The sequence below is a fragment of the Mustelus asterias genome, chromosome 1 (assembly GCF_964213995.1).
Source record: "Mustelus asterias chromosome 1, sMusAst1.hap1.1, whole genome shotgun sequence".
Lineage (NCBI taxonomy): Eukaryota > Metazoa > Chordata > Chondrichthyes > Carcharhiniformes > Triakidae > Mustelus > Mustelus asterias.
Genome location: NC_135801.1, coordinates 183,646,882 through 183,674,634, shown reverse-complemented (window position 1 = coordinate 183,674,634; position 27,753 = coordinate 183,646,882). Strand labels below are relative to the sequence as shown.

The following is a 27,753-nucleotide window of genomic DNA, read 5'->3' as shown; positions in this document are numbered from 1 at the left end:
CTGTAATTTTCTTTGTTCTTTGTTTTTTGTTCAAATCAAAAAAATCAAAAATCAAATCAAAAATCTTACATCACTGATGATGCAGAGTGTCGATTTAGATACTGAACATTAACCCTTTGAAATTGGGAGTAGAATTGATAGGTGTATGATGGCTGACATGATGGGCTGAAGGGCCTCTTTCTATGCTGTTAGACTCTATGGGCAGGATTTTCCAGCCAGGCTCACTCCAAACCCGGGAAATCCCACCCGAGGTCAACAGACCTTTACATGGTCCGCCACCACCCACCCGCTATGATTCCCGTGGCGAGCGGGATGGGTAAAGTCCGGTCTATGACTCTGTACCTGAGACTTAGATAACTGAATTTTCAAGGCCACCATCATGCGGTCTCCATGGCAATGTCTCTAACAATCAGAGCTCACTTGTCAACCCAGGACCCAGGTCCGATTCCCGGCTTGGGTCACTATCTGTGCAGAGTCTGCACATTCTCCCTGTGTCTGCGTGGGTTTCCTCTGGGTGCTCTGGTTTCCTCCCACAGTCCAAAGGTGTGTGGGTTAGGTGAATTGGCCATGCAAAATTGCCCTTTTGCATCACAAAGATGTGCAGGTTAAGTGGATTGGCCATGTTAAATTGCCCCTCAGTGTCCAAAAATGTGTCAGTTAGATGGATTGGCCATGGTAAATGTGCAGGGTTACAGGGATAGGGTGGGGGTGATGAGGGGTTGGGTAAGATGCTGTTTAGGAGAATTGGTGCAGATTCAATGGGCTAAATGACCTCCTTCTGCACTGTAGGGATTCTATAGTTAAACTAAACTCGAGATTTTCTTTCTTTCTCTCCATTACAGCCTCATATATCAAGTGTGCCACAGCTGTTTTAAGAAGCAGGCTAAACTCCAGCGCTGTGGGCAGTGCAAGTTTGCCCACTACTGCGACCGGACCTGCCAGAAAGCAGCGTGGGCAGAGCACAAGAATGAATGTGTCGCCATCAGGAACTACGGCAAGCCCACCAATGAGACCGTCAGGTGAGCCATGATTGGGTGCTCCCCTCCACCTTGCAGCAGCTGCAGCCACTCTGTGAATGGACAGGGGAATAAAGCAAACTGGATGGATGGGGTTGGGAGAATTGGAGATCGCCTGTGTTAAATATATGGCCAATGTCTTAGCTTAGACGTCCGCAAGTATGGCTTACCATGGAGAATGACCACCCTTTAAGAGTGGCAGGGTGGCACAGTGGTTAGTAATGCTGCTTCACAGCGCTAAGGGCCCAGGTTCGATTCCCAGCTTGGGTCACAGCCTGTGCAGTCTGCTCGTTCTCCTCGTGTCTGCGTGGGTTTCCTTCAGCTGCTCCAGTTTCCTCCCACAATCCGAAAGGCATGCTGTTTAGGTGCATTGATCTAAATTCTCCCTCAGTGTACCCGAACAGGTGCTGGAGTGTGGAGACTAGGGGATTTTCACAGTGACTTCACATCTTTCAGACTGTGGGAGGAAACCCACGCAGACACTGGGAGAATGTGCAGCCTCTGCACAGACAGTGACCCAATCCAGGAATCGAACCTGGGTCCCTGTGAGCCGTGAGCCTCCAATCCTAACCACTGTGCCACCGTTCACATACTTGAAACACCTTACCGAGCTTCAAGGAACTTGTGGGGGTTGGTGATGAGGTATATCAGGTGGTCGTGGGAGTGGGGGAACAAGGCAGAAATGGGAGTTAGATGGGAATATCCAACCTCAGTATGACAATGTCTCACCTTGATGTGTAACTGAGGATTTATGGCCCGATTATATGGAAGGTTTGATGTCATTATGGGGTGGTGTTTGCAATGCATCAAGGCAAGATCAGCAGTACAACTGAGGGATCAAGGTACTGACGTGACAACGCGGATTATTCTGGAAAGCGAAGACAGGCTGTAATCAAAGAGCACAGCAGTGCCCAGGAACAAAGAACAGTAGAGCACAGGAACAGGTCCGTTGGCCCACCAGCCTGTGCCGACACATGACGCCTTTCTAAAAAGAACTTTTGCCTCTCCACAGCCCATATCCCTCTATTCCCTGCCTATTCATGTATCTGTCAAGATGCCTCTTAAACATTGCTATTGTATCTGCTTCTACCATGTCCTCTGGAAGCACATTCCAGATACTTACCACCCTGTGTAAAAAGCCTGCCTCTCACATCTCCTTTCAACTTTCCCCCTATTACCTTAAACATTGGATCTGGATGTGAAGCAGGGATAAGTGGTCAGTCAGGATGAAGGAGCCATCAAGAAGAAGAGAAGGGGGGGAAACCAAAGGCAAGGGAGACCCCCAAGGTCTCCTCGTTAGGCCAGGAGGAGCACTTCTGATTCCTCTGGCCAAAAACCCGCTGTTCGGATGGTTCTGAATGACATTATCAGGCCACGGGAGTGGGCAACTGTCCTCTGCGGGATCCAAAAGTCAGTTGAGATGGTAGGGGATGTGGTGGCAGGAACATGTTAGACGCATACACCCCCCCAACTCATCCCTTATAACCCCGCTCACCGCACCCTACCATCTTAACCCATCCCCACAGCTTCCAGCGGCCAAGGGATCACCAATAGTCCTGCCAACTGATCTAGACATTAAGCCATTAATCAACAGCAGCACTTTTCCCTGAGCCTCCCAGAGCTTGGCTTTGCCTGACCAGGCAGTGATTGGGAATTAGCTGCACAGCTTCACATCATTGTAAAGAAGGCTAGATGTGAAGGTGTCGCTGGCTAGAGCAGCTTATAGCAATTTATAGAATCATAGAATTCCTGTAGTGCAGAAGGAGGCCATCCGGCCCTTTGAGTCTGCACTGACCACAATCCCACCCAGGCATTTACCCTGACTACTCCCCCTGACATTAAGGTGAAATTTAACATGCCCAATCTACCTAACCCGCACATCTTTGAACTGTGTGAGGAAACCGGAGCAGCCGGAGGAAACCCATGCAGACAAAGGGAGAACGTGCAAACTCCACACAGACAGCGACCCAAGTCAGGAATCGAACCCGGGTCCCTGGTGCTGTGAGGCAGCAGTGCTAACCACTGTGCCACTGTGACGCCCACTGGATTTGAAATGAGGGCCTCTTGATCTGCAGTCAAATGCTCTACCACTGAGCTATACCCCCTCAGCAATTGAAAAATATTTATCCAGCGATTCTTTTCCTCTAATATTTCTCCCAGGAAATGTGTTGGGTTGGGTGAGATGAGAGAGCATCAGGGTGATGGGGTTCAGAGGTTACACCGTCCCGTATGGACCAGCACATCTTCACTTGTGCTTCTTTGTCATATGTTTGTATCCCTCACCTGCAACAAGTGTAGCTGGGATGCGACTGTTATCACGTCAAAGCACAGAACCATGGCACTAACGGTGGCACAGTGGCACAGTGGCAAGCACTGCTGCCTCACAGCTCCAGGGACCCAGGTTCAATTCTGGCCTCGGGTGACTGAGCAGAGTCTGCATGTTCTTTCCATGTCTGCGTGGTGTTTCTCTGGGTGCTCCGGTTTCCTCCCACACTCCAAAGATGTGCGGATTAGGTTGATTCGCCATGCTAAATTGCCCCGAGTGTCAGGTCAATTAGCAGGGTAAGTATGTGGGGTTACGGGAATAGGGCCTGGGTGGGATTGTTGTCACTGCAGGCTCAATGGGCTGAATGGCCACCTTCCGCAACGTAGGGATTCTATGATTCGCAGTATATTTGTCTTTCATGAGCTTTGTAACTTTCTGCCACTTTACAACTGTCCAAGAATTCTGAGTTCCTGAACTCAGGCACATCCCCCTATTAAGTTTTCCCCACATCTAGGCCCACATAGCACTGGAATATCCTCCCTTCTCTCTCTCAACCCTCCACCTCTTTTTCCTGGCCAAGCCTTTAGTCATCCCTCCTGTTGTGCATTGTAAATCAATGCACAGCTATGTGGTGCGTCACATGATTATGTGATGACATCATCAGAAATATTTGGGAGGTTTTTTCCCCTTACTTCTCAGACTGTCAGCAAGCAACACCTATCTAATAAACCTTCAGGAACTGGTTAAGTAACCCACCGTATGGCAACCTTTTCATTCTTCTATCTTTGCTGTATTAATGAGCTGCCCATATTAATATACAACAACTCCTCACATAAGACCATAAGATATAGGAGCAAAATTAGGCCATTTGGCCCATCGAGTTTGCTTTGCCATTCAATCATGGCTGATACGATTCTCATTCCCATTCTCCTGCCTTCTCCCCATAACCCCTTGATCCCCTCATTGATCAACAACCTATCTATCTCTATCTTAAAGACACTCAATGACCTGGCCTCCACTCTGTGGCAATGAATTCCACAGATTCACCACCCTCTCTCTGGCTGAAGAAATTCCTCCTCATCTTACTTTTAAAGGAGTGTCCCTTCACTCTGAGGGTGTGCCCTTGAGTTCTAGCCTCTCACTAGTGGAAACATCCTCACCATGTCCACTCTATCCAGGCCCGTCAGTATTCTTTAAGTTTCATCTGTGAAGAGGGAATAGAGCTAATATTTCAAGTCTGGATGATCCTTCGAAATGTTGGCTCCAGATGCTATCAGACCTGCTGAGATTTCCCAGCATTTTCTGTTTCTGTTTCGGATTCCAGCATCTTTTGCTTTTAACTCCTTATATCTCCTTCTTTGGGCTAAAAGTGATTTTTGACTTGGTTGCACATTGGTGACATGGAGATATTTTTGTGATTTAAACTCCTGCAGTCGTCCAGGGTGTGGTGAACCATAGATGGTTACCACTATGGGTACTTGAACAATATGTTACTCTTGTTACTGTTGGGGTTAGGGTTTGGGTGTTCCACCTGTTATTATTGTTTATGTGGGACAATCCGTTCGGCTCCGCCTTCTTACAGGAGTATAAAGGTCACTGCTACTTCCTAGTAGCCCTTAGTCTGGGATAGTATTGTTAAGTAGTGTGCTCCAATCTTGTGAATAAAAGCCTTTATTCCCGGGTACGTCCTAGCCTCCCGTGTGAATCAATTGCGCATCACAGGGATAGGGATGTTTTACTGCAATTGTATAGGGCATTGGTGAGGCCACACCTGGAGTATTGTGTGCAGTTTTGGTGTCCTTATCTGAGGAAGGATATCCTTGCTATAGAGGGAATACAGCGAAGGTTTACCAGGCTAATTCCTGGGATGGCAGGTCTGTCATATGAGGAGAGACTAAGTGGGTAAGGATTATATTCACTGGAGTTTAGAAGAATGAGAAGGGATCTCATAGAAACTTATAAATTTCTAACAGGGTTAGACGGCGTAGATTCAGGAAGAATGTTCCCAATGGTGGGGGAGTCCAGAACGAGGGGTCATAGTTTGAGGATAAGGGGCAAACCTTTTAGAACTGAGGTGAGGAGAAATTTCTTCACCCAGTGGGTGGTGAATGTGTGGAATTCACTACCACAGAATGTAGTTGAGGCCAAAATGTTCTCTGATTTCAAGAAGAAATTAGATATATCTCTTGGGGCTAAAGGGATCAAAGGATATGGGGGGGAAAAGGGGATCAGGATATTGAATTTGATGATCAGCCATGATCATTATGAATGGCAGAGCAGGCTCGAAGGGCCGAATAGCCTACTCCTGCTTCTAGTTTCTATGTTTCTATGTTTCAATGTTACTTTGCCATTCATGTTTGTGTTGACTCTTTGCTAGGGCCATCGGAAGCTGATTAGACGAACTCTTGTACCCAATTCTGGGCCTCATATTCTAGGAGGGATGTCAGGTCTTTGGAGAGGGAGCAGAGACTGGCACTGAGGATGAAGGACTTAGGAAAGGACCAGAGAAGTGTGTGCCACTCTCCTCAAAGCAAAGCAGAGATATACTGAAGGGTGTTCAAAGTTATGAAGTGTAGAATAAAGATGGTGAAGGTGTTTCCCGTGTAGGTAATTGGATGAAATAGATTGAAGATAATTGGTAAAAGAATCAGATGGGAAATGAGAAGATTTATTTTGATGCAGTGAGTTGTTACGATCTGATTTGCTAAAAATAAGCAAAATACTGGCGGATGCTGGAATCTGAAGCAGAGGATGCTGGAAAATCTCAGCAGGTCTGGAGAGCATCTACAGCATCTGTAGAGTCAATGTTTCAAGTCCGTTTGGCTCTACATCAGACCTGAGAGAGAGGGGAAATCTGTTAGATACTACACTGTAGCTGGAAGAGATTGCAACAAAAATGTAGCAAACTTAAGAACAAGGGGTGGATGACCAAGTCCGAGGAGGCGGGAGAGTGGGAAGGAGTGTTTTGGTATCAGGACAAAAATGGATGGGATATTAAAAAAAAGGGGTGAAGATGGAGGAGAAAGGTCACAGTTTAAATTGTTGAACTCAATGTTGAGTCCTGAGGGGTATAATGTGCCTATTCAGATTTAAATTGCATTGACTGAAGGGGTGATGGAAGCAAATTCAATAGGAACTTCCAAAAGGCAACTGGATATAGTGGAAGGTGACAGGTTTTGAGGGGTTTTGGAGATCGAGACTGGGACCATTTCAATAGCTCTTTTAAAATACTGCCACATGCTTGATGGACCAGCTTGCGTGTCTCAATGTCTCTATGCTTTTGTGCTTCTCTCAGGCTGGCTTCCCGCATCTTGTGGCGGATGGCGAGAGAGGAAGACATTGTCACTGCAGACCGTCTCTCTTCCCTTATGGACCTCCAGGACCACGTGGATGACCTCAGTGAGGAAGAGAAGGCACAGCTCGCTACGGATGTTGAGGTTTTGCGCAGTTACTGGCACCCGAACAATCAGCACTTTGACAGTCAATCCCTATCTCACATATTTGGAGTGGTAAGTTGTGTGGAATCAGCGACCTCATCCTCTTAAGCATAGATCCTCCTAAAAATAACTTACAAGGGCGAAGGTCATGCTCGCCGATCATTCTTCTTAGGCCCGTGGTAATTTGATGTCATATTGATTGGTAATTTGAAATTCAAAGGCACTGTTTTTTTTAAAATTCTTATCACCAATGCACTGAATTTTGTTTCTCACTTAGGGCACAGAAAGAGGCCATAGAATCATAGAAACCCACAGAAGGAGACTATTTGGTCCTTCAAGACTGCACCGATTCTCTGATAGAGCATCTTTTCCAGGCCCACCTCCCCCCATCCTATCCCCAAAACCCCGTACACTTGCCATGGCTAGTTCACCTAACCCACACATCTTTGGACTGTGGGAGGAAACCGGAGCACTCGGAGGCAACACGCACAAACATGGGGAGAATGTGTAGATGCCACACAGACGGTCACCCAAAGCTGGGAATTGAACCCGGGTCCCTAGCGCTGTGAGGCAGCAGTGCTAACCACTGTGCTGCTGTGCCGCCCATTTTTTTTCTCTAAAAAAACAAGGCCGAGAAAAAACTGCAGCCTACTCGATTTACCAGCTCCTGGTCCATAGCTCCGCAGGGTACAGTACAGCACTTCAAGTGTATATTCATGCAAGGTTCTAAATGTTAACTGAATGCTTTGCACATTGCGTGGCCACACAGACCACTGAGGAAAGTGTGAGATAATGCATTTTGGAAGGTCCAATGCATGTAGGAAATATATAGTAAATAGTAGAACCCTTAGGAGTATTGATAGACAGAGAGATCTGGGCGTACATGTCCACCAATCGCTGAAAGTGGCAACGCAGGTAGACAAGGTAGTCAAGAAAGCATATGGCATACTTGCCTTCATCGGTTGGGCATTGAGCACAAAAATTCGCAAGTCGTGCTGCAGCTGTACAGAATCTTAGTTAGGCCTCATTTAGAATATAGTGTTCAATTCTGATCGCCACACTACAGAAGGATGTGGATGCTTTGGAGAGGGTACAGAAAAGATTTACCAGGATGTTGCTTGGTATGGAAGGCATTAACTATGAGGATAGGTTGGACAAACTTGGTTTGTTCTCACTGGAATGACGGAAGTTGAGGGGTGACCTGATAGAGGTTTACAAGATTATGAGTGGCATGGACAGAGTGGATAGTCAGATGCTCTTTCCTAGGGTAGAAAGTCAAGTGCTAGGGGACATAGGTTTAAGGTGGGTGGGGAAACATTTAGAGGAGATGTGCGAGGCAAGGTTTTTACAGGGAGGGTGGTGAATGTCTGGAACGCCATGCCCGGGAAGGTGGTGGGAGCAGGTACGATTGTGGCATTTTAGGGGCAACTAGACGAATACATGAATAGGATGGGAATGGAAGGATACAGGCTCTGTAAGTGCATACGGTTTTAGTTTAGACAGGCATCATGATCGGCGCAGGCTTGGAGGGTCAAAGGGCCTGTTCCTGTGCTGTACCGTTCTTTGTTCTTTGTTCTTTGAAAGTGGGAGAAATTGGTTTGCTTTCATGACACAAAACAGAAGTCATCAGTTGTGCCCTGACAGGAGATTCTGAGCTCACACAGATAAACAAAAGTGCTATAAGATAATTAGGAAATAATATTGATTGGAACAGGATTGAAGTTTATGTGACAGTCCCAAAATTCAAAGCGAATTAGCAAAGTGCTCCTACCGCCTTCATTCGTGCCTGTTAAATTTGCCACTGTCTTCCTGCACAGTCAATACCACACCCGCTGGGGGAGACGTTTATTTTATGCAGTGCTTATTCCCAATGAATCACAGAAAGAAAGAGGCCATTTGGCCCATTGTGTTGGGGCTGGCCCTCCGTAGGAGCAATTTGTCTGGTGCCACAACCCAGCCTTTTTTCCCCAGCTAAAGTAAAGTTGAATTTATTAATTAGTCACAAGTAAGGCTTACATTAACACTGCAATGAAGTTACTGTGAAATTCCCCTAGTTGCCACACTCCAGCGCCTGTTCGGGCCAATGCACCTAACCAGCACGTCTTTCAGAATGTGGGAGGAAACCGGAGCACCCGGAGGAAACTCACACAGACACAGGGAGAATGTACAGACTCCACACAGACAGTGACCCAAGCCGGGAATTGAACCCGGGTCCCTGGTGCTGTGAAGCAGCAGTGCTAACCACTGTGTTACATTCTTCCCTTTCAGATAATAATCCAATTCCCTCTTACGTACCTTGATTGAATTTCCTCCGCCACACTCTCAGGCAGAGCGTTCCAGATCCAAACCACTCGCTGCATTAAAGAGTTTTTCCTCTATTGCATCTTTTGCCAATTGCTTTAAATGTATGCCCTCTCGTTCTCAATCAATGAATTCAAAGGGGACCCAGTTTGACTATAGCCCATTTTACCCTGAGTCAAGGCTTACCCCTTCACGTGCAATGTTTAAATCTAAATTTGAGCAACGGATGACCATCTGGAAAAAGATACAAAACTCTGAGATCACATACCAACCGACTCAAGAACAGCTTCTTCCCTGCTGCCATCAGACTTTTGAATGGACTTACCTTGCATTAAGTTGATCTTTCACTACACCCTAGCTATGGCTGTAACACTACATTCTGCACTCTCTTCTTTCCTTCTCTATGAATGGTATGCTTTGTCTGTGCAGTACGCAAGAAATAATACTTTTCACTGTATACTAATACATGTGACAATGATAAATCAAATCAAATCAAAAAACTGCCATCATTCAGTGACAACACGAGTGGTATTCATTACAGACAGGATACTGTTATCAAGCCAAAAAGACATTCTTCCTATCACATAATTGTATGAATAAGTGTATGAATTTCAGTGCCAATTTTTTTTTAAAGTTTATTTATTAGTGTCACAAGTAGGCTTACATCAACACTGCAATGAAGTTACTGTGAAAATCCCCTAGTTGCCACACTCCGACTCCTGTTCGGGTACACTGAGGGAGAATTTAGCATGGCCAATGCACCTTACCAGCACGTCTTTGAGACTGTGGGAGGAAACTGAAGCACCCGGAGGAAACCCACGCAGACATGGGGAGAACATGCAGACTATGCACAGACAGTGACCCAAGCCGGGAATCGAACTAGGGTCCCTGGCACTGTGAGGCAGCAGTACAGTGTCCACCCCATGCCAGGTATATAGGTTGTACGTCCCAAAGACTTGTGGATCGTCACAAAGAGCACTTCCCTTTGGCTGTTCGCAACAGGCAGAAGAGTACTGACCATGCCCAGCCAGCCCATACTTGCAAAGCGCAGAGCCTAGTGTCCATCTTTAGATATGATTCCATGCTTGGACAGCACTTGATAAACAATCCTGATTGTGCTAAGAATTATACTGGAAACAACTTTAATTACTCAGGCTGGCAATGTGGCAAGGGAGGGATGTTTTTGCACGGCTGGTTTGGAATGATCAGCAATGCACTGCCTGAAAGAGTTGGTGGAAGCAGGTTCCATAATAATCTTCAAATGGGAGATGGATATGTACTTGAACAGGAGGAATTTGCAGAACAAGAGCAAGGGAATGAAACAGATCTTTCAAAAGGTCTTTCAAATGGACTTGCGGATAGCGAAGAGCATTGTCGGGCAATACAGCAGGATATAGATAGGCTGGAAAATTGGGCAGAGAGGTGGCAGATGGAGTTTAATCCGGATAAATGCGAAGTGATGCATTTTGGAAGAAATAATGTAGGGAGGAGTTATACAATAAATGGCAGAGTCATCAGGAGTATGGAAACACAGAGGGACCTAGGTGTGCAAGTCCACAAATCCTTGAAGGTGGCAACACAGGTGGAGAAGGTGGTGAAGAAGGCATATGGTATGCTTGCCTTTATAGAATGGGGTATAGAGTATAAAAGCTGGAGTCTGATGATGCAGCTGTATAGAACGCTGGTTAGGCCACATTTGGAGTACTGCGTCCAGTTCTGGTTGCCGCACTACCAGAAGGACGTGGAGGTGTTAGAGAGAGTGCAGAGAAGGTTTACCAGGATGTTGCCTGGTATGGAGGGTCTTAGCTATGAGGAGAGATTGGGTAGACTGGGGTTGTTCTCCTTGGAAAGACGGAGAATGAGGGAAGATCTAATAGAAGTGTACAAGATTATGAAGGGTATAAATAGGGTGAACAGTGGGAAGCTTTTTCCCAGGTCGGAGGTGACGATCACGAGGGGTCACGGGCTCAAGCTGAGAGGGGCGAAGTATAACTCAGATATCAGAGGGACGTGTTTTACACAGAGGGTGGTGGGGGCCTGGAATGCGCTGCCAAGTAGGGTGGTGGAGGCAGGCACGCTGACATCGTTTAAGACTTACCTGGATAGTCACATGAGCAGGCTGGGAATGGAGGGATACAAACGATTGGTCTAGTTGGACCAAGGAGCGGCACAGGCTTGGAGGGCCGAAGGGCCTGTTTCCTGTGCTGTACTGGTCTTTGTTCTTTGTTCTTTGTTCTTTGTCAGTACGGACAGGATGGGCCGAATGGTCTCATTCTCCACTGTCAGAGTCTATGGACGAATCAAACAATGCAAATTATTTTTAGACTGCCTTGGAATGAAGAGTCAATCAAGACTATTTGATTCTTCATGATATTGTCCCTGCCTTAGTGTCACAAACTATACTGATGTTATCTGCAAGGGTATCTCAGCTTGAAATACGGATTGTGGTGGTGTTTTTGGAATTGTGTGAGGAGTCATGTGAAACCCCAGTGAAATGAACCAGTCCAGTCATCTTACAACAATTAAAAAAGACTATTTATTAAATTTAAATGACAAATACACATGAACAGGACCACAATATTTGAAGACAATTGTGTATATAAATCACTAAACACACACAGTTTATGTAGAAATTATCCCCTTGTTCCAAAATATATTGCTGATCCCTGAATTCCATAAGACTTCCTCCTTCCCAAGAAACGTTCGAATTAAAGTAAATTTGTAAGTCAAATCCAGCTTATAGTTACCACACAATACAAAGCTGAGGATTGAGTCTGGGAAACACCTTTTCCTGGTCCAGGAAAGATATTGAAACTGCCTCTATAAAGATTCCTGCACTACCTTGGCACTAAGGCTTAGATGTGGGCCTAGGCTCCTGGCCGTGAATTGTGGACTGGCCTCTCAGGCTGTTAGATGTAAACTGGCTCACCTGCTTCAGAGAGTGCTGGCAATTATACCATTCCTCCTCTTTGAGTCTTCAATTCTATGTATTTGGCAGGCCGTGTCTCTCAAATTCCATGACTGTAGACATTAGCATGCCTTTATCTGCACTGGTCTCTCAGTCCTCTAGGTAAGCTGTTTCTGACTAATAAGGCAATTTACACCTAGTTCTGTTTAGGTGCCTGCTAATCACATTACTGGGCAAGTCTCATCTTTTGAATGCCTTTTGAATGGTGGCTTTTGATGTTGCTAGGCAGATTTCTACCTGTTGTTGGGCAGGTTATTTCCTCTCATACCTTGATAAATTCTTGTTACTGCTGTTACTAGGCACACTCAACGCAGACCCTAGAAAATAATTGTGATGGTTAGCTGCTGTTTCCAACCCTCCCCATTCAGACATTTTAAAGTCCCCGCTGTCCATTGCCACCTCCAGGCATTTCTTCCGCAGCTCCTGCCACCAACCAACTTGAGCCTGAGATGGGGTCTGGTCAATCCGAAACCCAGTAGCTGATGAGTGTAATCTTTTCCTTTGACATTTATTTACACTGCATCTCGTTTATATTTTGAAGTTTATCTTATTTGAAAGTTATTTCATTAATGAACTTTGGCATTCAGGAATCTTCAGCATCAGTGGCACAATGGTTAGCACTGCTGCCTCACAGTGCCAGGGACCTGGGTTCAATTCCCGGCTTGGGTCACTGTCTGTGTGGAGTCTGCACGTTCTCCCCGTGTCTGCATGGGTTTCTTCGGGTGCTCCGGGTTCCTCCTACAGTCTGAAAGACATACTCGTTAGGTGCACTGGCCATGCTAAATTCTCCCTCTGTGTACCCGGAGTGTGGCGACTGGGGAATTTTCACAGTAACATCATTGCAGTATTAATGTAAACCTACTTGTGACTAATAAATAAACTTTTAACTTTACTTTCTGTTTTGCTGCTCTTATCTGATGAGAAAGTTCCTACAAAAAAAACTAACAACAGCATTTATTTTATATTTTGTGATTTATTTTATTCCATAATTTGCGGCTGCTAGGAATACCCATGATAGTACAGTATTTCAGCTTGTACATTATATATTTTTCTGGACAAGGACTGTTTGAAAGAACCTAACTCCACTTTTTACATTGATTTCTACAGGGGCCTATTTTTCACTTAAAGTCTTTTTCATTTTAAGTTGTGATTTTAAAGAATGCAAGTGTAACAGTGAAGACATTATAGCACAAACTTTCCGTTCCCCAGGGGTTGTATCGGGGAGAGACACCAGAAGATGTGCTGGTGGACCCCCTGGAAGTCTCCACATAAGAACTGCATGAAAATTGCCCAGGATTTGATGTGATTTGATTTATTATTGTCACATGTATTGGGATAGAGTAAAAAGTATTATTTTGTGCGCATTATATGGACAAAGCATACAGTTCATAGAGTACATAGGGAGAAGGAAAGGAGAGGGTGCAGAATGTAGTGTTACAGTCAAAACTAGGATGTAGAGAAAGATCAACTTAATGTATGATAGATCCATTCAGAAGAAGTTTAATGATCTTCGTTACACTATTTTTAAAAAGAGGAAGGGGATCTATTCCTGGTGTATTGGTCACAAGTTATCCCTCAACCTCATAAAACAGAAAACACGATCATTTATTTCATTGTGGAAACTTGCTGTGCACAGATTGGTTGCTCTGTTTCCTATGCTGGCTTCACTTCAAAAATGTCCCCTACGACCAATAAGACGTAGGAACAGAAATAGGTTATTCAGCCCATCGAGACTGCTCACCATTCAATGAGATCATGATTGATCTGATGTGATAATCTTCAACTCCACTTTCCCGCCTTATCCTCACAACCCTTGACTGATTAAAAAATCTGTCTATCTCAGCCTTGAACATACTTAACAGCCCAATTTCTACGGCTCTCTGCGGTAAATAATTCCACAGAATCACTACCCTCTGAGAGAAGAATTTCCTCTTCATCTCTGTCTTAAATGGGTGACCTCTTGCTCTGAGATTATGCCCTCTGGTCCGAGACTCTCCCACAAGGGGAAACAACCTCTCTGCATCTACCCTATCAAGCCCCCTGAGAATCCTATATACCTCAAAAAGATCACCCCTCATTATTCTAAACTCCAATGAGTTCAGGTCCACCTACTCAACCTCTCCTCATTAGAAAATTCCTCCATACCCGCCCGGGATCAACCTAGTGAACCTTCTCTGGACTGCCTGCAATGCCAGTACATCTGTCCTTGGATAAGGAGACCAAAACTGTTTGCAATATTCCAGGGATGGTCTAACTAGTGCCTTGTATACTTTAAGCGAGACTTCTCTATTTTTATACTCCATTCGTTTTGAAATAAAGGCCAACATTCCATTTGCTTTCCCTATTACCTTGCTGTCCCACCTATTTTTGTGTCAGCCACAATCTGCAAACTTGGCAATAGTATATTCACTTCCCTCATTCGTGTCATTAATATATATCGTAAATAGCGTAGCCCCTGCACTGATCCCTGTGGCACTTACCGAGTTACAGGTTGCCATCCTGAAAACACCCCTCATATCCAAACTCTCAGTCTTCCATCAGTTAGCCAACCCTTAATCCAATATAGTACTCCCAACACCACGGATCCTGTCTTATTAAGTAGTTTCCTGTGTGGTACCTTATCAAACTTTTTTTTGTATATCCAAATATATTATATCTCCTGGTTTCCCACTATCTATCCTGCTCATTACCACCTCAAAGAATTCTAATAGATTTGTCAGGCATTATTTCCCCTTCATGAAGCCAAGCTGACTCAGCTTGATTATATTATGTATTTCTAAATGCCCTGCTATTAAATCCTTTATAATTTTTCATTGACAGATGTTAAGCTAACTGGCCTGTAATTACCCTTTTTTTGTCTCCCTCATTTTTGAATAATGGTGTTACATTGGAAGTTTCCAATCCTCTAAGTCTTTTCCAGAATTTAATCCATTGCTTGTAAAATACTTTGGGACATACTGGGATCATGAAATGCACATAATAAGCACAGGGTTTCTTTTAAAGGATAAGGAAAGTGATCAAACATCTGGAAAGGATGCTTTATCTTATGAGAGAATCCAGAACCAGGGACCACTGGTTAATAAAAAAAGGGGCACCGCCAGAGACAGAGATGAAGACAACTATTTTCTCTCTTTGGGTTGTGAGTCTTTGGAGCTCTCTTCCTCAAAAGTTTAAAGTTTTAATGTTTATTTATTAGTGTCACAAGTAGGTTCACATTACCACTGCAAGGAAGTTACTGTGAAAATCCCCGAGTCGCCACAGTCCGGCACCTGTTCGGGTACACTGAGGGAGAATTGAGCATGGCCAATGCACTTAACCAACATGTCTTTTGGACTATGGGCGGAAACCGGAGCACCCGGAGGAAACCCACACAATCACGGTGAGAACGTGCAGACTCCGCACAGACAGTGGCCCAAGCCGGGAATTGAACCCGGTTCCCTGACGCTGTGAGGCAGCAGTGCTAACCATTGTGCCACCGCCCTAGGCAGCGGAAGCAGAGCCTTTGAACATTTTTAAGGCAGAGTTGGATAGAGTTTTGAGAAATGTTATTGGGGGGGCGGGGGGGGGGGGGGGGGGGGGGGGGCGGGGGGGGTAGGTGGGAAAGTGGGGTTGATGTCGCAATCAGATCAGCCATGATCTTACTGAATGGCGGAGCAGGTTTGAGGGGCCGATTGGCCTCCTCCTGCTCCTAATTCGTACGTTTGTCTGTTCACCTGTTTTTTAAAAAAAACTTATGTTGTTAATTCTCCAGATAAACTGCAATGGTTTTACAATCAGTGACCAACGTGGGTTGCAGGCTGTGGGAGTCGGAATATTTCCAAACCTCTGCCTCATAAATCATGACTGCTGGCCTAATTGCACAGTTATTTTGAACAATGGCAAGTAAGTTAAAAAAAAAACAAAATAATTTGAATAATATAGTTGCATGAGCATGACTTTTCTGGGAAGGGTGAATTCTGCCTGAACGCACATTGGGGAGTCAAATGTTGCATGATTTTTATTGATTTATTTAATGCTGCTACTGTGTTATATTTTAACTTAGAATTAGCAAATAGTAGTTAGTGGAATATAGGAATACAAGTAGGCCGTTCTGCCCCCCTGAACCTATTCCATCATTCGGGTAAATTATGGTTGATGTGCATCTTATCTCGCTCGTACTGGCTTGGTGTCATAACCTCCTTCAATTCTCTGACCAAGACAGGTCCGACTAGAGTACCATAATTAGGGCAAGGAGATAGCCCAAATCCACCCCAGCCAGAACAGGGATCAAATCCATGCTGCCGGTACCAATCTGAAGCAGTCTCCCACAGGAATCTGTTGTGGCAACATATACGCTTACACACATACTGTGGACTGGAGTGATAGACCCCCATGATAGAGCCTCCAATTTCTTTCCATCGCACGGCGACTCCGGATCTCTTCCACCGTTGGAAGAATTTACAGGTTGTTGGTCAACCTGTTTGGTTGTTTGATGAACAGACTTTTCTTGGCCCAGTCCTATACTGGGACTTAAACCCAGCACGTCTGACGGGGACACTATCCACTGCACCACATGGACTTCCTTAATAACCTTACTTAACACAAATCCATCAAAATCATAGGCCGGAATAAAATCATAGAATCCTACAGTGCCAAAGGAGGCCATTCAGCCCATCGAGTCTACACTAACCACAATGCCACCCAGGCCCTATCCCCATAACCCCATGCATTTACCCTAGTTAGTCCCCCTGACACTAAGGGGCAATTTAGCATGGCCAATCAACCGAACCTGCACATCTTTGGACTGTGGGAGGAAACCAGAGCACCCGGAGGAAACCCACGCAGACACGGGGAGAAGGTGCAAACTAGACACAGACAGTGACCCAAGCTGGGAATCAAACCCGGGTCCCTGGTGCTATGAGGCAGCAGTGCTAAACACTGTGCCACCGTGCCACCCCGTTCACGCTGGCTGGATTTTCCCATCCCGCTGCAGTGAACGGAGGTTTGGCTGGGCGCCAAAATTCTCCGACCTTGCTGCAACAGGAGCGTGGTGTGAATGGCCGGTAAGATCGCGCCCTTAGCGTGTAGTACACCACAGACAATTGTTAAATGCAAAATTCCGCGGACAAACAATTGTTAGCCGATTCAATTCACAGCCTGTCAGGGGTCCAGTGCCACACTGGCTCCAGGAGGAGAGGCAGAAGGCGGTGGGTTTAATTCCCACACCAGAGAGTTGAGCACAGAGCCTAAGCTGACACTGTGGGAGTGCAGCACTGTTAGAATTTCAAATGCAATGTTAAACCAAGGCCATCTCAAGTGGACCTAAAAGAATCCATGCATTATGTTGAAGAAGATACCTAGGGTTTTATAGTGTTATGGGAAATATTTATCCCTCAACCAATATCACTAAAAAAAATAACCTGGTGTTGTGAGACTTCTTACTGAAAAAAATATCATCTAGTTATTATCTCATTGTTGTTTGTGGGAGCGTTGCCTGAGTGAGTGGCTATGTGTTTCCTACGTTACAGAAGTGACTAAATTTCAAAATGATTTCATTGACAATAAAGCATTTTGAGACATCATAAACAAGTACTATATATATATATATATTCAGGACTCCTTTTCTTCCTATGCGTTGGTGTTAACTAGTTCCTATCATTTTACATTTTTTATTCATTCATTTATTCGTAGGAAATGGGTGACGCTGGCTGGCCAGCATTCATTGCCCATCCCTAATTGCCTTTGTTCAGAAGGCAGTTGAGTGTCTACCACATTGCTGTGGTTCTGGAGTCACATGTAGGCCAGACTAGGTAAGGACGGCAGATTTCCCTCTCTGAAGGACATTAGTGAACCAGTTGGGTTTTCCCGACAATCGACAATGGTTTCATCAATAGATTCTTAATTCCAGAGTCTTTTTATTGAATTCAAAGTGTCCAGTGAAGTGCCTTGCAATGTCTTACAATAAGAGATCTTACTTCAATCCAAGTTTCTCTTGTTATTTTGTTGCCAGTGGGGGATTGTAGCATCAGGGAAACCTCATCAAATGTCCTCCTTTGAATAAAAAGGGCAATGGTGAATGGATCTATCCATGTAACCTCCAGCAAGCAACCTTCTGGTTAATAGTCGAGCAATAATACCACTAGGCCATTGCCTTCCATACGTGCAGGAAAAGGCTGTAAAAAGAAGAAATAGAAATAGGCAAGGAGTGTCAAAGTTCCATTGGCATACCAAACAGATCCTATTTAAATGGGAACTGCTTTTCCCTTGATATCAGCTTTGTGGGGCTCACAAACAGCCTGTGTGACTGCTGTAACAGAATTTCTTTATTCTTTCATGGGATGTGGGTGTCTTTGGCAAGGCTAGCATGTGTTTCCCATCCCTACTTGCTCTTGAACTGAGTGGTTTGTTAGTCCATCTCAGAGGGCAGTTAAGAGTCAACCTTACTGCTGTTGATCTGGAATTACCTGCAGGCCAGACCAGGTAAGGATGGTAGATTTCCTTAGTGAACCAGGTGGAATTTTTACAACAAACAACAATGATTTCATGGTCATCATTAGACTTATATTTGCAGTTTTGCTGTGGAGGGATTTGAACCCTGGTCCCTAGAGCATTACCCTGTATCTCTGGCTTACTTGTCCAATGACAATACCACTACACTACTGCCTTCCTTTGTGGAAGTCCCAGGATAGCCTGGAGATCCTCCATCCAAATACGTCCCATGTATATGATATTGATGGTGCCAACTATTTGCCTTGGGTATCACAATTTTGTTTCTATTCTTCCTTGGAATATTCATGCCACTGGCTGGCCAGCATTTATTGCCCATTCCTAGTTGCCCTTGAGCAGGTGATGATGAGCTGCCTTCTTGAACAGCTGCAGTCCATGTAGTGTAGGTACACCCACAGTGCAATTAGAGAAGAAATTCCAGGATTGTCACTTAGCGACAGTGAAGGGACGGCGATATATTTCCAAATCAGGATGGTGTGTGGCTTGGAGGGGTAGTGCTCCCATTTCCTTGTAGGTAGTAGATGTTGTGGGTTTGGAAGGTGCCGTCGACGGTGCTATCGACATCTTGTCCTAATTTGTTTTTTCATTCAGCATTTTCCTACAGGGGCCACAGAGCAACCGAGGGGAATACTGAGGGCGTATTCTAGCTGCTGAATTATAGATAGAAGTTTCATAGTGTAGAAGGAGGCCATTCAGCCCATCGAGTCTGCTCTGACCACAATCCCACCCAGGCCCGATCCCCATAACCCTAGCTAGTCCCCCTGACACTAAGGGGCAATTTAACATGGCCAATCCACCTAACCCACATGTCCTTGGACTGTGGGAGGAAGCCTCAGCAAACTCAGCCAACAGAAGTGATGACTCCTTGTGGGATGGGAGGTGTTCCGTGATCATTGGGATTTAGCAGCACCACACTCAGAGTCCATTTAATCACATAGATGATGCCAATTTGCTGGTTGTAATTAGCACACCCCCCCCCCCCCCCGCCCCCCCCCCCCCCCCCCCCCCCGCCCACCCCCCGCCCACCCATTCCTTGGCACTGGGGAATTTGAAACCCTGTAAGGTGGGGACAAGGCTGGGAAGACCTTTCAGCTCTCACAATGTCAACTTTGACCTCTTCGTTGGCTAAAACCTCTGCTTATTGCTGAAGGTTTATTGCTGGAGCTTGCAAGGAGAGAGTGGGCCCCCTTCAGCAGGTTCAGTTCCAGCCATGGCCACTCCGTGGCCAACCTCCGCAGATGTGGCATTAATATGCAGGTGTCTGCGGGAGAGGGTAAACTATGCACCACATCGTAGAAGAGGTTTTTTTATTCATTCGTGGGACATGGGCATCGCTGGCTGTCCAGCATTTATTGCCCATCCCTCGTTTCCTGAGGGCAGCTGAGAGCCAACCACATTGCTGTGGCTCTGGAGTCACATGTAGGCCAAACCGGGTGAGGACGGCAGATTTCCTTCCCTAAAGGACATTAATGAATCAGATGGGTTTTTCCAACAATCAACAAACGTATTCAAGAGGCAGCTGGATATAGCACTTGGGGTGAATGGGATCAAAGGTCATGGGGAGAAAGCAGGATTAGGCTATTGAGTTGGATGATCAGCCATGATCGTAATGGATGGCGGAGGAGGCTCGAAGTTCCAAATGGCCTCCTCCTGCTCCTATCTTCCAAGTTTCTATGTTAATGGTTTCATGGTTGTCAATAGATTCTTAATTCCAGATATTTTTTATTGAATTCAAGTTCCACCATCTGCCGTGGCAGGATTTGAACCCAGATCCCCAGAACATTAGCTGAGTTTCTGGATTGATAGTCTCAGTAATAATACCACTAGGCCATCACCTTCCCTAACTGAACGGAGCAAGATCGCGCGTGGTCTGCCATCCCATTCCGCCCCCATAGGAAATCACTCCCTCTTTTGAACCTGCCACTGAACATAGACTCCAGAGTGGAAGATTCTGGTCCCATTTTTGGGGGTAAAATTGGTCCTTTTATTGCAGGGTTGATAATGCTGCTTAAAACTTACATCATTGACGAAACATTTGCTTATCTGTCCTCGTGTTGCCTTATGAGTCTCTTGTTTATTGCCACACGAGTGAAGTGCCTTGGAATGTTTGGCAATAAGAGATCTTACTTCAATCCAAGTTTCTCTTGCTATTTTGTTGCCACTGGGGGATTGTGGCATCAAGGAAACCTCATCAAATGTCTCCCTTTGAATAAAAAGGGCAATGGTGGATGGATCTATCTGTGTGACCTCTAGCAAGCGACCTTCTGGTTAATAGTCGAGCAATAGTTCCATTAGGCCATTGCCTTCCATACTTACAGGAAAAGGCTGTAAAAAGAACAAATAGAAATAGGCTCAAAGTAGGTAAGGAGTGTCAAAGTCCCATTGGCATACCAAACAAATCCTATTTAAATGGGAACTGCCGTTCCCTTGATATCAGCTTTATGGGGCCCACAAACAGCCTGTGTGACTGCTGTAACAGAGTTTCTTTATTCTTTCATGGAATTCCACCATCTGTTGTGTCGGGATTCGAATCCAGAACCATAGAGTCATAGAGGTTTACAGCATGGAAACAGGCCCTTCGGCCCAACTTGTCCATGCTGCCCTTCTTTTTTAAACCCCTAAGCTAGTCCCAATTGCCCGCATTTGGCCCATATCCTCCTATACCCATCTTACCCATGTAACTATCTAAATGCTTTTTAAAAGGCAAAATTTGTACCCGGCTTTACTACTACCTCTGGCAGCTTGTTCCAGACACTCACCACTCTCTGTGTGAAAAAATTGCCCCTCTGGACACTTTTGTATCTCTCCCCTCTCACCTTAAACCTATGCCCTCTAGTTTTAGACTCCCCTACCATTGGGAAAAGATATTGACTTCCCAGCTGATCTATGCTTCTCATTATTTTATAGACCTCTATAAGATCACCCCTCAGCCTCCTACGCTCCAGAGAAAAAAGTCCCAGTCTATCCAACCTGTCCTTATAACTCAATCCATCAAGTCCTAGCATCCCAGTAAATCTTTTCTGCACTCTTTCTATTTTAATAATATCCTTTCTACAGTAGGGTGACCAGAACGGTACACATTACTGAGTTTCTGGATTAATTATCTGGCGATAATACCACCAGGCCATAGCCTCCTCTTGGAGTGTCCAATCCGCAGACCCAGCAGAAACCTACCCGCACTCAACTCAATAGGAAAGGAAGAAACTGCTTGGCTTAGGGACTTTGCATTCGCTAAATAAATGAATAATTGCTGGAGGTGGGGGGTAAAAGTTAGCTTGTAGTGTAGTGATAGAGTGCTGGGTTGGGGCCTGGTTAACCCGAGTTTGAAATACTAACTGGATCACCTTGTTAGGGTATATGGATAACAAGGCTGATGACTAAGATAGATAGGCAGGCCACCATTGTGTGGAAAGAAGGTGGGTGGCTCAATGGGACAGATATTCCCAAACCCACTTTCTATATTAGATTATCCTCAGTTCTAGATGTTCGTAGCTTGTGCCAATCCGGACATTGACGCTTCCTATTCTAACATACACCTAGACCACCATTCCCCATAAGGAGTGGCATGGTGGCACAGTGGTTAGCACTGCTGCCCCACAGCACCAGGGACCCAGATTCTATTCCCAGCTTGGGTCACTGTTTGTGAGGAGTCTACACGCTCTCCCCGTATCTGCGTGGGTTTCCTCCCGGTGCTCCGGTTTCCTCCCACAGTCCAAACGATGTGCTGGTTAGGTGCATTGACCATGCTAAATTCTCCCTCAGTGTACCCGAACAGGCGCTGGAGTGTGGTGACTAGGGGATTTTCACAGTAACTTCATTGCAGTGTCACATAGAAATATGGAGGTAGGAGCAGGAGGAGGCCATTTGGCCCTTTGAGCCTACTCCATCATTCATTACGATCATGGCTGATAGTCCAACTCAACAGCCTAATTTGCCTTCTCACCACAACGTTTGACCCCATTCACCTACTGTAAGCCTACTTGTGGCACTAATAAATAAATTTTAAATTTAACTGAAACTTTAAAAACTCTTAAAGCTGTACCCTAACTCCCATTGAGCCTCCTTCACTTCATCATTCCCTGTGTTTGCTGACCTGCACTGGCCTTCCTTTGAGTAGGGTGCCGCCTCTAAAATCCTCAGGGCTCCGCCTCCTCTTCACCCAGATTTCTGCATTCATCCAATTCCAAAGGCCAAAAACTCAGAAATTCACTCCCTAAATCTCTTCATCCCCCTCCTCCTTACAACCTAACTCTCTGACAAAACCTTTGGTTACCTCTTTATGTGGCTCAAAGTCAAATTTTGTTTGATAATCACTCCAGTGAAGCAGCATGGGACATTTTTGTACCTTTATGGTGATTATATTGAATGTTATTGAGTGTGATTTATTTCTTTCTGTTTTCGTTGTGAAATGTAGTTCTTTTAAATTTTGTTTTCCAGTCGTTCTGCAGTTAATTCAATGTTTCACACACAGATGAGGTGGGTTGTGCTGCTGTTGATGCCAGTTTTTATCTTTTTCCTCTTCCTGTTTGACATTAACTCTGCACAGTGTTCATTGTCTGGGAGGTGTGACCATTTGTACTTCTTCCGAGCTCAATCCTTCCCAGGAAAAGGCCTGAAAAAGAAACAAAAAATGAGCGTGCGATGGAGGCGAATCGGTGCAAATCAAAAGATAAAATAAAAATGAGAATGTTCCACATGATGGTCAATTGAAAACATAAAATTGTGACATTAGACAGCAGAGCAGTCAGCATCTGAAGTAGAGAAAGATGTTAATGTTTAATTTGGAATGCCACAACAGATTGGAGAAGCTCCTTAACAGGACTGACTGAAATAAAAAGGATCATTTTTAATTGCAGGGAGCTGTAAAGTGGGCTAGTCAGGGGACATTGGAGAAGATAATTGACATTACAAAGGAAAAGGATCTTTACTAGCTTGCTTGTTGGGTCTGTAGGTAACGTTCCTGCCCTTCTTGGCCCACAAACAATGCTGAAAAGGCACTTAGCTGAAGGATCCAGTCTTTCTCGCCTCTGTGTATTTAGGGGCTAATGAGGTGCTGAAGAGAAACGACAAATAAAAGTCAGGAGTTTAGCTGCATTTTGAGTTTACAAATGTACTGACGTCAAAGACAGAGCAAAGAAATAAATTGGGAAAACACGGTGTCAGGCAAGAGTTGGAGTGTTGTGTTCAGTTTAGGTGCAATTATTGTAGAAAGAACACAGATGCATTTGGATGGTGCTAGCTATGGGAAGCTTAGATTGAGAGCATGCAAAAACAAGAAAGCTTTGCTAATCCTTCATAAAAATGATTGGTTATGGCTCAACTGGATTATTGTGTTCAATTCTGGGCACCACACCATTATTCCCTTTCAATCTCATGACAGCACAGCATAAATTGGCCGCCTTAAGTTGCCACGTTTGGGCAAACTACACAAAAAAAAATTACAGCTGCTTAAACTGCGCACGCACTTCAAAAGCACAAAACTAGAGGGTAACACACTGTAAAAAAGGATGTTAAGACCTTAGCGAGAGTGCGCTAGAAACTTTCTAGAGTGGCAGCAGGAAAGAGGTTTTTCAGTTACATGGGGAGACCAGAAGAACTGGGATTGTTCATCCTGGACTGGAGAAAGTTCAGATGAGATTGAATAGAAGTGTTCAAAGTCATGACTGGTTGGGATAGAGTAAATAAGGAGAAATTGTCTCCAATAATGGAAGGGTTGGAGGACTTAAGATTTAAGAAAGGACCAGAGGCAACAAGAAGATTTTATTTTTTACGCAGCAAGCTGTGGTGATCTAGAATGGAATTCTTGAACGAGTGCTGGAGGCAGATTGATTATTAACAACTCAAAGGAGAATTGGGTAAGCACTTCAATGGAAAAACAAATCGTTGGACTCTGGAGTAAGAGCAGGAGATTGGCATAGAGCCAGGTATGATGGGCCGAATAGCCTGTGGGTGTATCACTCTATGACTAGGGCAGATTTGAGCTACTGAGGGTTAGTTGGAACCTAACCCTCCTGGATGGAAGCTGACAGGCCGATTGTATTTCCACCCTGCCTTACTTTATTTTACATAAAGTTTTTTTAAAGTTTATTTATTAGTCTCAAGTAAAGCTTACATTAACACTGCAATGAAGTTACTGTGAAATTCCCCTACTCGCCACACTCTGGCGCCTGTTTGGATCAATGCACCTAACCAACACGTCTTTCAGAATGTGGGAGGAAACCGGAGCACCCGGAGGAAACTCACGCAGACACGGGGAGAATGTGTAAACTCCACACAGACAGTGACCCAAGCTGGGAATCGAACCCGGGTCCCTGGCACTGTGAGGCACCACTGTGCTACCGTGCTGCCCCATTGAGCTTTTGATTTGATTTATTTATTGTCACATATATTGGGATACAGTGAAAAGTATTGTTTCTTGTGCGCTATACAGACAAAACATACCGATCATAAAGTACATGGGGAGAAGAATGTGCAGATCGGCAGGGTCCATCCAGTGTTCTCACAGGCAGTTTCTCCTCGGGGCAGGGAACAGAGAAGGTGAGCTTTCAGAGATGTTTGACAAGGTACCCCATGGTAGGCTGGTACGAAAGGTGAAGTCACAAGGGATCAGAGGTGGGCTGGCAAGATGGATACAGAACTGGGTTGGCCATTGAAGACAGAGTGTAGCAGTAGAAGGGTGTGTTTCTGAATGGAAGGCTGTGACTAGCGGTGTTCCACAGGGATCAGTTCTGGGACCTTTATTGTTTGTCGCATATATAAATGATTTGGAGGAAAATGTAGCTGGTCTGATTAGTAAGTTCACAGACGACACAAAAATTGGTGGAGTTGCAGATAGTGAAGAGGATTGTTGGAAAAGTATTATTGACGTGATGAGGTGCTGACCATATCCTGCGGTTTGGTGATTGTAGGGAGGTGGTTGTTTTGCAATAGGAAATGTTGGAGGAAGATATCATCAGCTTGAAGGTAAAGGTGGAAAAATATTTCAAGCAGGGGAAGATACTGGGTTACGGGCGAGAGTTGCAGTGTGAATCATTTTGGTTCCTCCAAGCCCAGTGACACAGCGGTTAGCACTGCTGCCTCACAGTGCCAGGACCTTGATTTGATTCCCAGCTTAGGTCACTGTCTGTGTGGGGTCTGCATGTTCTCCCCGTGTCTGTGTGGGTTCCTCCGGGTGCTCCAGTTTCCTCCCACAGTCTGAAAAAAGTGCTGGTTAAGTGCATTGGCCGTGCTAAATTCTCCCTCAGTGTACCCGAACAGGCACCGGAGTGTGGCGGCTAGGGGATCTTCACAGTAACTTCATTGCAGTGTTAATGCAAGCCTACTTGTGGCACTGATAAATAAACTTTAACTTAAGATGCAATAGGTCTTGTTGTAAATGTTTATGGTGGCATATCATCATCTGAAGTAGATGATTGTTTAAATTCCACTAAAATAGTTTTCAAGCCCTATCTTCCTAGTTCAGATGTTGACTGTTACGTATTTTCAGCATTTTTTGTTTATACTCTTTACAATCCCACTCCCACCCCCATGATAGGATGATGGGATTAACATTTTGTGTGGGAACAAAACATTAACTGTTCAAAAATTAACCTTTCTTATTCTTTTAAAGGCTAACTGATCGGGTCTGTAGCAATTTCTATTACTTTATGGAAATATTAAATAAACACACAATGTCTCTTTGTTCAGCCATCCTCACTACTGACAAATGCCCAACTTGTTAACAGGACACTCGGATGTTCCGGAACACACGTACATGTCTTGGTCATTTGGTTGTTTGTGTCAGCATGCAGGCAGCATCACGTATGCTTTGGTATATGGCATGGTACATAAATGGTGCAACATTAAATACCAGTTCTATTAACTTTCAAAGCACAATGTAAGTGAAACTTGTGCAGACAATCTAGATTAGCACTCCACCGTGTGGAGATAACGCCTTGTTTGGGACAGATTGCTGCCTTCATTTAAGGTTTTAAAGTTGAGTTCTGCCCCAGGTATCTGAAAAGAAAGCCTATTCAAGATCATTGAAAGTCAGTTCAGACCAGCTAACTCACAGGATCGCAGAACTGTTACGGTTCAGAAGGAGGCCATTTGCCCTATTGTGTCTGCACTGGCTCTCAGAAGGAGCGGTGACATAGTGGTATTGTCACTGGAACGAGTAATCCAGAGACCTGGGTTCAAATCCCACTGTCAGATGGTGAAATCTGATTTCAATAAAAATCTGGAATTAAAAGTCTAATGATGACCATGAAACAATTGTCGACTGTGGTTAAAAAAAAATCTGGTTCACTAATGTCCTTTAGAGAAGGAAATCTGTTGTCCTGACTTGGTATGGCCTATGTATGACTCCAGATCCACAGCAATGTGGTTGACTCTTAAATGTCCTCAAGGGTGGCCCAGCCAGTGATGTCCATATCCCATGAATATGTTTGTTAAAATTATGACTCAGTGCTATTCTCCAGCCTTTCCCCTGCACCCCTGCACATTGCTTCTATTCAAATTAGCATCAACTACCTCCTTGAATGCCTCGATTGAACTCGCTTCCACCACACTTCCAGACAGTACATTCCAGAACCCAACCACTCGCTGTGCGAAAAGGTTTTTCCTTATGTGGCATTTGCTGCTTTTGCAAATCACATTAAACCTGTGTCCTCTCATTCTCGATCCTTTAACGAGCAGGAACAGTGCCTCCCTATCTACTCTGTCCAGTGCTACTCTGACTCACGGGAAGGTTTAATCAGGTGGGTGAGTTTAGGGAGCTCCGCTCACAAGAAGCCAAATGTACCTCCCATAGCTAATCTCTATTCATTTCTCTCCTCAATTGTTCCGGCCTCTTCATGCGTGTAGTTGGAGGGAATCGACGGAACCTGTTCTTCTTATTAATTCACAATCACAAAAATGAACTTTATCCTTTTGAGCCAACATGCAAATTGCTGCAGCGATTTACTAAGAGGCCATTGTTAATTAATTACTCTTACCTTTAGCAATTCTTAATGAGCAGGCTTTTATTTTACCAACTCTAAAGGAAGGAAAGTCTGAACAATATGGGAATGGAAATTTCTACCATTTTAAATGGGCATCTGGTCCAGCAAGAAGCACTCTTCCTGTGAAATTCTGCAAACTGCATTCACTGGCTTCTTTTTCTTCCCCTTTGTTGTTTCTGATGATTTCTTTGAAGTATCCCCACACCCACAAAGTTGAGACTTAGACCCAGGAAATGAAACACCTATTGTAGGGTTTCCAATACCAGCCTCTAATGCACCCAGTCAAGCAGGCACAGAA

The 27,753-nt window shown here is 44.8% G+C and overlaps 1 protein-coding gene across 2 annotated transcripts in view; it reads left to right on the top strand.

The window, feature by feature from the left end:
• LOC144500720 (histone-lysine N-methyltransferase Smyd1-like) overlaps positions 1-27,753 on the top strand; it is an 87,448-nt gene that overhangs the window by 33,224 nt on the left and 26,471 nt on the right. The window contains exons 2-5 of one of the 2 annotated variants that reach the window (XM_078224087.1): positions 843-1,019; positions 6,578-6,791; positions 15,740-15,870; positions 22,912-22,950. In XM_078224087.1, coding sequence (XP_078080213.1) covers positions 843-1,019; positions 6,578-6,791; positions 15,740-15,870; positions 22,912-22,950 — 561 coding nt within the window. The remainder of the gene's footprint in view (positions 1-842; positions 1,020-6,577; positions 6,792-15,739; positions 15,871-22,911; positions 22,951-27,753) is intronic. The other variant, XM_078224096.1, reaches the window with a different exon arrangement.